This window comes from Elaeis guineensis, chromosome 5 (assembly GCF_000442705.2).
Source record: "Elaeis guineensis isolate ETL-2024a chromosome 5, EG11, whole genome shotgun sequence".
Classification (NCBI taxonomy): Eukaryota; Viridiplantae; Streptophyta; class Magnoliopsida; order Arecales; family Arecaceae; genus Elaeis; species Elaeis guineensis.
Window position 1 is genome coordinate 14,694,391 of NC_025997.2, and position 12,570 is coordinate 14,706,960.

At 35.7% G+C, this 12,570-nt stretch overlaps 1 protein-coding gene and 1 pseudogene across 2 annotated transcripts in view; both read left to right on the forward strand.

The window, feature by feature from the left end:
- LOC105044962 (protein NAR1) overlaps positions 1-12,570 on the forward strand; it is a 29,566-nt gene that overhangs the window by 12,033 nt on the left and 4,963 nt on the right. For both annotated transcript variants that reach the window (XM_010923083.4, XM_029264566.2), the window contains 7 exons: positions 1,197-1,383; positions 8,602-8,728; positions 9,618-9,795; positions 9,882-9,931; positions 10,310-10,481; positions 10,573-10,699; positions 10,828-10,919. In XM_010923083.4, the coding sequence (XP_010921385.1) occupies positions 1,197-1,383; positions 8,602-8,728; positions 9,618-9,795; positions 9,882-9,931; positions 10,310-10,481; positions 10,573-10,699; positions 10,828-10,919 (933 nt within the window). The remainder of the gene's footprint in view (positions 1-1,196; positions 1,384-8,601; positions 8,729-9,617; positions 9,796-9,881; positions 9,932-10,309; positions 10,482-10,572; positions 10,700-10,827; positions 10,920-12,570) is intronic.
- On the forward strand, positions 5,240-7,643 carry LOC140857746 (uncharacterized; annotated as a pseudogene).

Below are 12,570 nucleotides of genomic sequence, written 5' to 3' on the forward strand. Positions count from 1 at the left end.
TAGGTAGGTAGGCTATAACATCTCATGGGATGCTAGGTAGGTAGGCTTTAACATCTTAAGCGTAGCTGCTTCACTTAATTGGCCTGTGTCAATTGGGTGGAAAGGTTCTTTAAGTACAAGTGTATAATTCCTAAAATACCCTTCCTAAAATACCCTCATTCTCTATGAGTAATTTCAACCTTCGGTATTCTGGTTTCACATTTGATCTTCAGAGAATAATGTGGTAATGGGGCCCTTAAGAAGGGGAAAACTCTCTCTGGAATTAAATTCTTGTGCATTTTTTGAATTCCACATATTTTATTCATTTTTTTGGATTCCACTGAGGAAAATTATTAAAACTATACATATATATATATAGAACCTTGTCTAGACTGTGACCTAAACTAAGGGTTGAAGTACCTGTACAGCACAGAAAATGTGTTATCAACAACCAGGTGTTGGTATAATACAGTTTCAAGTACTGGTCTCCATGCTGGTGCAGTATAATACCTCGGTAGTGACTGACAGAACTGGTACTTCATTCATTGCATGAAACATGCTCCAACGAGAAAGGAAATGAGACAAATTGTTAAGTTGTGATTCATCTCATTTAATTGCATTTTTCTGAATTTACACACTTGCTATGACTTCTTTGGATGGATTACACATGGTGGCTGATTGAGGAATGAAATGTTTGCAACCGACGTTGGTAACTCATAAGTTTGCTTATATTAGAGGCATCATATTTCTCATGGTTGGTTATGAGTACACAGTACGTATATATACTTTTTTGCCATCATTATGATAGACAGCTTTCTGTGCTAAGATGTACCCCCTTGAAAGATCAAAATTCATATAGTTTGTGTTTCAGGTTAATGTTAAGAACGGAAGAGTGATCAAGTTAGCAAATGAATTTTGCAAATCTTAGTTTGTCAGTTCAGGCATATCTATTAGACCTGAATAGAGATTTTATTGCAAAGGGGAAAAACCAAAGTACTGATTTATTCAGGAGAAAAGATCTGCTGTTCAGTTCATATGTTAGAAATAATGACAGAATATTTCAACCTTCTCAGATTTACAAAATTGTAACTTAGTCATTTTTAGAAGGTGAGCTAGCTTTCTTGAATGCTGCTTTTTCCTTTGCAAGTTGTCTATGTAACAGTGGCATTTTGCCTCTTTATCAGTCATCAAGCTAATATTTTTAAATATATTTATAGGTTCTCAGAAAGCTTACTACATTGTTCAAGTCTTTGGGAGTTAAGGCTGTGTTTGATACAAGTTGCAGTCGAGATTTATCCCTTATGGAATCATGTAATGAATTTATTTCACGGTACAAACAACATGTCTCTACTGATGGCAGAGAAAATAGATCAATCTTTCCCATGATTTCATCTGCGTGTCCAGGTAACATTTTCTTTTTCTTTTTGATTTTACTGGAAAGTAAAAAAAAAAATTATTGAGGTAGTTGGTACCCCCTTTTCTTCATATTATAAACTTGTGTTATATGAGAACATTGTACACTAAACAGAAGTGGTTGTTATGGATACATGTGAGATCTGAATACAAAGTTAATAATGCTTATGGTGTAAACCAATTAAGGATTGCTAGGTCGAAATATGAAGTTATATACTCATCAGACTTGGTTCCAATTAAAGATCCATGAACAATGAGATGCTTTGTTACCAATATACCCACAAGTAAAAAAGAGAAAAAGAAACTTGATGGACCGTGTGATTATGCTCATACTTGAATTGATGGTGCAATCTTCCTTTTCCTCCCCTTGCTGTGGGATTTAGTGAATAATTGGTTACTGATAGCCATTAATAATTTATTATCCTATATCCAATCTGGGAGAAGAGGATAAACGGTATCAGTAGAGATTGTGGGAGACAGAAAATTACGGAGTGAAGGTTCAGGGAGAGGGGATGCAAATGCTACACAATCAAACGGTGGGAACTCATAGTTTCCTGTTTATTCTGATGAAGGATAACAGAATGGATGCTACAGATGCATGAGGGAGAGTCCAGGAATTTAGGGTCTTCTGTCTTGGGAGCCTATATTATATATAATTTTTCTATAATTTTCAGTTTATATACAACAATTAGTTATTGATTAGTCTACTGTTACTACATATAGGAATATGAGGGGATCGGGTTATGATCAAGGATTCAGGTTCCGCCTGGATGTCTTGTGGGACATTAGGATGGGTTATCATTCTATGTGTCGGGGTAAGGCTGTCTAGCCAGCGTTCTAGTGTTCCAATCGAGATATCTTGGGACATCCCCTGCCCCAAGTGTTGGGAGGGGGCGGGACAATAGCGCGTCTTGTTCCATGAAAAAATCGGGATAGCCCCATCCTACAGGATTTAAAACTTTGGTTATGGTTGCTTAATTCTTATTGAGCTTCCTGTTGAAAGGAAATTTCTTCGACTATTTCAAATGTTGTGCTTCATCTTCAACTTAGTCTAAAAAGAAATCTATTTTATGTAGCTTGAGCTTCCTTCATGGTGTTGTCTCTTTTTTGCCTGCCAGCTTGCTGTTGTACTAGTAGTATTTGTGCTATACTTGGCAGGAAGAGATCTCCTGCAAAGGACATCCTATTTTATAATACCTACCTTCCCTCCTCCTGAAAAAAGAAAAAAAAATCTGAATCTGATCTAGTCCCATCCAGAGCCTCATGGGCTGCCAGCCTTTCTATCATTCATATGTGTGTATATATCTCTGCTCATGAGGTTGGGTCAGAGTAGTGTCCTGGACTTTCTACCCCTTCGCATCGCTGTGATCAAAGCTACGAACAACTTTACAACTAGCTAGATATAGAGATTCATCAATCCATTGACGCTTTGAGTCAATCACCTTGAGACAGGGTCCTCAAGATGCAAGTTTCTCCAACACTGCCTCCTTTGGTATTTTAATGTTTATTTGCTAAACCCTTAAGGCTGCCAAAGAGCTATCCATGATGAGAAGCATATTCTGGTCATAAGCATTTGCCCTGCTAGATGGTCAATTGAACATTAATTTACTTTAGTTTTTTGCTTGTAGAAAACATCTTCGAGTTAAACCATATTTACTATGTTGCAGTTAAAGCACAGCTGACTGGAACTGTGTAGTGGAAATGTCGGCACAGATGGTTGTTGTCAAGTGTGTAAATTTATTGAGGTAAAAAAGGAATTCTGACGACCAGATCTGGTTAATCCTGTTTCCTATTTTTTGAGCCTATTGGAATATAATATATTGTCAAGCATTTGATTCATTTATTACAGTAGGTTGAAGTTAAATTTTATCCAAGTCCGAGGCATTTTAGCATCCATAATAAGCAATTATCTTTGCAAAGACTTCAACAGTACACTGATTGGTGGAGCGTGTGTAAAGTGTCTATTTGAAAACATCATTCTGTTAAGATGGATAATTTTAAAACCCAGCACCAAGTAAGTTGATTTAAAAAAAAAAAAAGTTGGCAGGCATGCTGAGTATTAAACTTTTATATTTAAGGTAGGAAAATAAGTAATTGCAGAGAAGTGTTATGATCTCATTTGAATATTTATGTTCTTAGCCTTTATCTGTTTAACATCTTGGCAGGAAAATGACTGTCCCCTAAAAGTTTAACTGGATATGGACTGAGCAAGGATTCTTTGTCTGTAGCATCTTATTCATCGGATGGGGCTATCACATGATAGTTCCATTAATTTGATCATCAGGGCTTAGGAGCTGTTCCTTCGGTGTATTTTGTTGATTGCTTTGCACCTCTGAGTTTGGTCATTTATTGTTTTCATAGTTCCATACGCATTAAATCATTTTCTTCATTGGGAGTTGTCCAATGCACCTGTATTTTGATACCATTCAGTAAATTTTGCTGCAGACCTGTTGGTAGAACAACTTTTGTAAGCTAGGACGGATACAGAACTGAAATAATAATTGGTTTTGGGGATGGTTTGATGTTGCTTGTATTTGATGGATATATATAGGACTCTGATTTGCACGAACTAAAGGATGGAAATGCAGCACGCTTAAAATATGGACAAGGCAAAATCATAACACGGACATCAAGAATCTTCCGTACACTAGGAGAAGCATCATTGCAGAGTAGTGAAACAAGGAAAACTGTCCGTGCTACCAAGTGTCAATCCATCGGTAGTCCGCATGCTAACTCTAATTAATTGTTTTCATTTTTGCTATTAGTGCCTCCCAGATCTTCTTTTGTATTCTAGGCTGATGGTTTTTTAGACTTTTGTCAATTGAATGAACTTGATCAACAGTAAAGGAAATTCTGTAGTTATCATATTTTCTTTCTCCTTTCTCTATTGAACAAGTAGAACCACTTTGGGTGTTTATAGAACCCTCTTTTGCCAAAAATCATGGTTGTCAAACTATTGCTATTAATAGTCAAACAAAAAATTGCTGCTAGTATGCTATATATATAACACATATGTAGATAGAAAGAGAGATTGACTCAGCTACACTGGTGGATCTCCACTCAAATGCAGTCTAGTCTAGTTAGGACAATAGGGGTCTCATATCAATGATCCGAGCCATTGGATTCTAAAGCTCTTGCATGTCAAAAATCATATATTTTGGAGACCTCTAAATTTAATGATTTTTGTGTGCAAATGGTTTAGAGGTAATAGATCATATTCGACGGCTCAGATCATCGATGTGGGAACTCTATCATCCAATTTAGATCTAACTAGATTGCATGGAGATCCAGTTGACCGTGGTCATGTCAGTCTCTCTCTCTCTCTATTTATCTATCTATCTATCTATATGTGTGTGTCTGTGTGTTTATATATATCATGTGTATACAGTTGAATCTCTGTTGTTAGAACCGTACGAGTCGCGATTCGACTCGTATGATTCGCGATGATTCAAAGCCTGGCCGAGTCGAACCAAAATGAAGAATCGGGAAAGTAAAGGAATCGCACCTGAATCGCGGACTCGTCGGTAGAATCATGCGACTCGCGGGATCGTCTGATACTGGTGAGTCGGAAAAGGTAAGTTCTCAGAATCTCGATTTGTTGTTGGTCGTTGTTTTTGGAAGCCGAAGAGTCAAGTTTTTAGGGGAAAAAAGGGATCAGATCTTGGCAAAATTTGCTGCAAATCAAAGAGATTTGAAATCTATTCACCTTCTCCGACTGCTTCTCCATCTTCTTCGACTGCTTCGAGCCTTTGAAGACTACGGCGAGAAGAGAAAGAGGTCGCATAGGGAAGAGGAAGCCTCGAAGCCTTCGAAGCATCCCTGTGAGTTCGCCGTTGGTCCGGTAGGTACCATTGCTTTCTCTATTTCTCTTCCTCAAAGCCTCGAAGCTTTTTTTTTTTGATCGGACCAAAGCGGAAAGCCTTCTTCCCCGATCTCCCTGTTTCTCTTCCCCGAAACCCCGAAGGTTTTTTTTTAATCGGACTGAATCCATCTTCTCGATCTTTTTCTCTCTTCCCCGAAGCTGCCGATCTCTCTATTTCTCTTTCGGTCTTCCCCGAAGCCACCTGCGATGCTTTTTTTTTGGTCGGATGGAAGCTCTCGGATCTCGGTTGTGGTTTCTCAAAGCTTCTAAGTCGAGTGGCTGGTCGTTTTTTTTTTTTAATGATCGGAGCTTGGGCTGGTCCCGTGGCCCTTGTGTGGTCTCGTGGTCTTTTTTTATTTTTTGATCGGAGCGTGGGCTGGTCTCGTGGCCCTTGTGTGGTCCCATGGCACAGCCAGCCACTTAACAAACAAAAAAAAAATACTTTAACAGGATTTAAAGAATTCATTTTTTAACAAGGATTGACTTACTTTTTAACCGCGACTGACTTACTTTTTAAACAGCTCATTTTTTTAACGGGGATTGGCTTACATACTTTATAGTGAAATTCTTTCCTGTTGTTTTATTGAATAATGGCGCCTAGAAGAAAAACTAAAGTTGAAGATCCAACTTGGAATCCTTGTAAAAAATTTGATGATGGTAAAGGGGGCAATGGAAATCGATTACATCTTATATGCAATTATTGTAACAAGAGCTTTTGGGGAGGAGTGAATAGAATGAAAAATCATCTTGCGGGTATATATAACAATGTTTCTCCTTGTGCTCAAGTTTCTAAAGAAATTCAAAATTTTTTTAAAAAATTGTTGGGGGAGAAAGAAATAGAGAAAACTTTTGGTGATGATGTTGAGTGTTTTGAGGTTGATGAGCCAAATGCAAAAATAAGGGCACTATGGATTCATTTATGATAAAAGGAAGGGGAAATGTATGTAAACAACGGACAATGAATGAAATGGTTAGAAAAAGGAAACCAGTGGTTAGAGATATTTGCAGATTTCTATATGGACATGCGTTGGCATTCAATTTAGTTAAAAGCCCTTTATTTGCTCAAATGATGAAATCTGTTGGTGAGTATTGGAGGGGATTGAAACTCCCTTCTTATCATGAAGCTAGAGTTACTTTCTCGAAGAAAGAGGTAGAAAGTGTTAATGAATGTTTGATAAAATATAAAGATGAGTGAAAAAAAAGGAGATGATCAATCCTGTCTGATGGAAAAAGTCGGTCTATTACTAATTTTCTTGTGAATAGTCCAAGTGGGGCTGTATTTTTTAAATCATTGGATACCTTTGATGTTAGTAAGGATTCAAATAAGTTGTTTGAATTGCTTGACAGCTTAGTAGAGGAGATTGGAGAGGAAAATGTAGTTCAAGTGGTGTTGGATAGTGCCTTTGCTTATGTTGGCATGGGTAGACTGTTAGAGGAAAAGAGAAAGCATCTTTTTTGGTCTCCATGTGTAGCCCATTATTTAGATTTAATACTTAGCAACATTAGAAACATTCCAGTTTTTTTTAATACACTTGGCAAGGCGAGGCAAATTATAGTTTACATTTACTGCCATACTTGGGTTCTTAGTTTGTTTAGAAAATATTCTAAAAACAAAGAATTGATAAGGCCAGCGGTTACTAGATTTGCAACATCCTATCTTACTTTGAGAAGCATATTAGATAGGAAGATTGCTTTAAGGGCTATGTTTGCTTCAGAGAAATGGACAAAAAGCACTTATGCATGCAAATTTGAAGCTAGAAAAGTTTAAGAAATTGTATTGAGTGATAACAGATTTTGAAAAGCCACAAAATATTGTTTGAAGTGTCCTTCTTTTAGTAAAAGTGTTGAGACTTGTTGATGGAGATGCAAAACCGGCTATGGGTTATATCTATGAAGCAATGGATAGAGCAAAGGAACAAATTGGCAAAAAGTTCAACAATGTTAAGAAGATATATGATCGGATTTGGGAGATTATTGACACTTGTTGGGATTTACAACTCCATAGACCACTTCATACAGTAGTAAATTATTTTAATCCCAAGTAAGTCACATTTTTTTAATTTATATTATTCCATTAATAAATTTTATTATTTATAATTTAAATTTATTTTTTGATTCTTGATCTTTAGATTTCAATATGATCCTAATTTTAATGCCGATGCTAAAATAAAAATTGGATTGTTCAAGATAATTGAGAGGATGTATTCAAATGTTAAGACAAGAATCATCATTGATTCACAACTTGAAAAATTTAGGAAGGCCGAGGGTTTATTTGGGATGGACATGGCGGTATCAACAAGAAATAAAAAACAATCGGGTAATTATAATTTAAATTTTATAAATTCATTTTTATTTATATAATTTAAACGTAATTTATGTTGTTTTATTTGTCTAGCTTTATGGTGGGAGAGTTTTGGAGAACAGTGCAAAGAACTTCAAAGGCTAGCAATTTGAGTACTAAGTCTTACTTGTAGTGCAACCGGATGTGAAAGAAATTGGAGCACATTTGAACGTATTCATTTCAAAAAAAGAAACCGTTTGGAGCAACAAAGGTTGAATGCCTTGATGTTTGTCAAGTATAATATTCAACTTGAGATGAGACAACAAAAAACACAAGAAAGGGGGGAGACATATGATCCGATATACTTATCAGAGATGGAATCGGATGATGAGTAGATAACTGCTATGCTTACCGGATGATGTATCTTGGTTAGATGTAAATGAATGTTTTAATGTTGATGAGGGACCTAATAACAGAAAAGGAAAAGAGGTATGCAAATTATTTCTTAATTTTTTTTTTAGTTTTTAATTTTTTTAACAATTGTATTATTTTCTTATTTGGCTTTGTTGATTCTTAAAATATTTTTGTAGGACCAAGGAACTTAAATGTTGATAGTAAAGGTAAAGAGAAAGAAAAGGTTGTTGAGGAAGATATTGAAGTGATAGAAGAATATGAGGGTAATGAGGAAGAAGAAGAAGAAGAGAATCAAGAGATGATTATGCTTGAAGATGATAATGATGACGACAACGGCGGCGGCGGCGATGACGACATTAGCCTTGGGGATGATTATGATGACTGAAGATTCTATTTAATTTTTTGAGTGAATAGTGAATTAGTAATACTTCATGTTTATTTTTAATTTATGTTTTGGACTTAGTATTTTAAACTTACCTATACTTTTTGAGTGTTTATTGATTAATAGATGGGTATACATTTTGATTGTTCTTTTTGTTACTGAATCTTACGATTCGAGTCATGATTCGAGTTAAGGCATGGGCGGTTCACGAGTCAAATCCTGATTTGACAACTTTGCATTGAATAATCAAATAGTGTCTCTTGCATGCAGGTTGGATATGTTATGCTGAGAAGACACTTGGATCTTATATCTTACCTTATATTTCATCAGTGAAGAGTCCTCAACAAGCAATTGGGACTACTATCAAGCATCACGTTATCCAAAAAATGGGTCTCATGTATGCTTTTTATTTCCTCTATTTTTAGATAATGAGTTATATTCTTGTTAAGAGATTTTAATCTTGCTGTCAATGTAACTTAAAAGTTGGAAGGTTGAAAAGTCCATTTCAGTTTTTAGGCATTTTAAGTGCATGCAGCCATGGAGAAGCTCCCCATTGTTCCCTTGGATTTGACAGGAGTTTAGAAACTAATAAAGAAATAAATAGGCTAGTTTTGATATATAGACCTAATTCATATCTGAGGCATAGATTGTTTGTCAAATAGTCAATTGGTACGCAATCTTCTTCCCCTGTTTCCATAGTAGCATATAAGGCATCTTAAAACCTGTCATTTCACCTCCTTTTGCATATTATGTGATTTACAGAATACTTAATAGAAGTATAATCAGTTCAAGTCCAACTTTTGCTATATTGTATGTTGAAAAAGACCAAGTTATAACTAACATATATGGATTTTTTTTTTTTTTTTTTTTTTTTTAAGTCACATTTCAATGATTCTGTGCAATCTGGAACTTTGAACTCATGTTGCCTTGCAACAATCCTATCTAGGGTCGTGAGTTCTGGAGCTTGTGGTTCCTTCATAATTGATAAATGTTGTAAAATATTTTGGTTGTAATATATTGTTCTATGATTTAAGTCCAGACCATGGTGATTCTAGTGGGCATACTTTGTAGCGGACTGGTAGGGAACCGGTAGCCTGTAGGCCACCACCTATATCGAGTGTTTGTACCAAGGGATACACCAACACATTGTCTGGCTTGTACCAGTCAGGTGCCGGTTCAGGTGCCAAAACCGAAATTAAAACCTTGATATTTTCATGTGACAATATAATGGTGTTTCCATTCATTTTTTTAATTCTCTTTCACTTGACACTATTTATTGATCACAGGCTGGACAAAGTCTATCATGTGACAGTTATGCCTTGTTATGATAAAAAGCTTGAAGCCGCTAGGGATGATTTTTTGTTTTCAATGGATTGTGGAGAAAATGGTCATGACAGTTCTCAGATGAAGATTGCAGAGGTAGACTCAGTGTTGACATCAGGAGAAATGTTAGACTTAATGCAGGTAATTATAATCTTTATAAATCTTCCTTTACTGAAGTATAGAATTTATTATGATTTATTCACATAATATGGTTCTCATTGCATCAGTCTAAATCAATCAATTTCAAGGCCTTAGAAGAAGCTCCTCTGGATAGACTGTAAGGCTCTTGTCTGCTTCTGAATGCTGTTGATGCCTTTTCTGGTGTTATTAGTGTATGTATATCAGATAATTTTCTGTAGAAAGCTACTTCTCCGAGCATGTACTGAACCACTTCAACTGATTGCTTATCGTTGCTAAAATGCATTCTTGTAGATCTTTAACGGAAGCATATTTCTCCCTAACATACACTGCCAACTTTTGTAATAACTCATTTGCACATTTATGAAAATTTTAGATCCTCGCTCACATCAAAGATATTAAAACTTGTTATGCATTCTAGGAACACTAATCCTGTACTGCAAAAGATCCTGATATTAATGAGGTTAGTGCATAACAGACAAATGGATGTAATAAACTGCAGTAATTTGTACAATAGGTTAACAAATGTTGATGAAGGAGGACATCTTTATGGGGTTTCTGGTGGCTCTGGAGGGTATGCAGAAACAGTTTTTTGCCATGCTGCTAAGACACTCTTTGGGAAAGAAATTGAGGAACCACTTGAGTTCAGGAGTGTGCGCAATTCAGACTTCAAAGAGGTGACGTTAGAAGTAAGTGCTGACTTTCTCATTGCCTGAATATGATTAAAAAATTATATTTACAAGTTCCTGCTTAATGCCATTTGAGTTATGCTATTTGCAGGTGGAAGGAAAAACTGTATTGAAATTTGCACTTTGTTATGGATTCCGAAACCTGCAGAACATTGTAAGGAGAATTAAGATCGGGAAATGTGACTATCACTTTCTTGAAGTTATGGCATGCCCTTCAGGTAAAATTACACTACAAGCTGCACACTGTAAGCTACTTTTTTCCTATCCTTCTTGAGGTTTGGATGTAATGTAGTAAGTATTATTGTTTGTGGTTTTTCTTTCTTTCTTTTTTTTTTTTTAAATTAAGGTTGCCTGAATGGGGGAGGTCAAATAAAACCAAAGATGGGTCAGCCTGCCAAAGACCTTATTCCACTGTTGGAAAATGTATATATGCAAGATGTAAGTCTTCATCCCAAAGTGCTCTTACTTTGTAGGAACAATGGCAGTGCTTATCCTTTTATGATGCCTATACTCTTGCCTTCTATTTATATATTTTTTAAGTAAATATGCTGCTATAGATGCTTCTGAACATGTTTTGGTTTTTTGTACAATGAATTCGCTTATTGGTTACTTTCTTGATATCCATTTTATTTCTCCATTGTCATTGCTTGTAGTTACTTTCACAGTTTCACCAATGAAAATAATATCCTTTCACTGGAGATGTGCACATGCTGGATGAATATATGAAATATTTACCATGGCCACGGTAGTTATGGGAGATGGGGAAGGACTATTAGAGTGCTTTCATTTCAGGATGGAAAAAAAATCTTCAAAACTGAATGTTGCTTTCTTAAACACAAGCCATAATTTGTCTTTTGCAATTGGATTGCTCTCTATATATGGTGTGAAACATAACTCACAAAGTTTTCCACCAAAAACTTCGTTAAACCGTGTATCATGATGTGATAAATGAACACATCAGGATAATTCTTAATGTTTCTCATTATCATACCTCAGCATGAGATACAATGCCTTGTACACATCAGGATATTCTTAATGTTTCTCGTTATCATACCTCAGCATGAAATACAAACCTATGCATTGATTTTGATTTAATTAGTATTATCACTTGTTTGAAAGGCGGGCCATGGCATGATGGTAAGGTATATGTAACTCATGATATAACTTGGTGGTATTATAGTAAAATCAGTTTGTAGATGGTGAAAACAAATGGAGTTTCACAAGTAGCATGGTAGTGGACAAAATATCTAAGATCCGATGCTATTTTTCGAAAAAAACCCTAAATTTAAGTTGATTATAGGTCCAAGTTGGTTTCAAACTACACCAAGTCAATATTCAATAAGTCAAATTTAAGCTTGATTTACTCAAAGATTGAAATACTACTATCAAGGGCCATACTGGAATTTTAATGGGTTGGTATGGTGTTGGGACAGTAGCTTCCCACCTCTTGGGATGGTCCTGCATCTTGGTATTGCACAGGGACACTTTTATTTTCTTCTTCTTTCTTTTTTCTTTTTTGATTTTTAAAGTTTTTTAATCTTAAATGATTTTTTATTGAATATTTGTTCATATTGGTATTGACACATGGTTTCAATAATACGTAAAAAAATACCAACAAATATAAGTGACACATTACTTAGCAGATGTATTACGCATAATAGAATCATGAGTTTGAGTAAAATCATACAACTTGCCTCTAATCCCATGTAGAGTGGCTGATAACTTGGATTTTGCCCGATCCCTGTTGTTCATATGGTGTTTGTTACTTATCAGCCACCTGATACTCTGGTTGATAGTAGGCTTGGCAGGTGTCAATTGTCAATTGTCTTTTTCTGAAAAGAATGGACTACTTTGGGATTAAGCTCATAGAAAGAAGCTAATCCATTAAAATGAAAGCATGGTGTACGGGAAAAATGTAGTGGAAAAAGATTGCCATGCTACAAGATCGATATGATGCATGCAAAAAAAAAAATCTCTCAAGTAATCATGCAAGGTAGAAATGTACCTTATACAAATACTTGAATTTTGCAAATTGTTGAGACGGATCTTGTAGTTGCACTCTAAATTGATGTTGAGGCACGACCTCTAA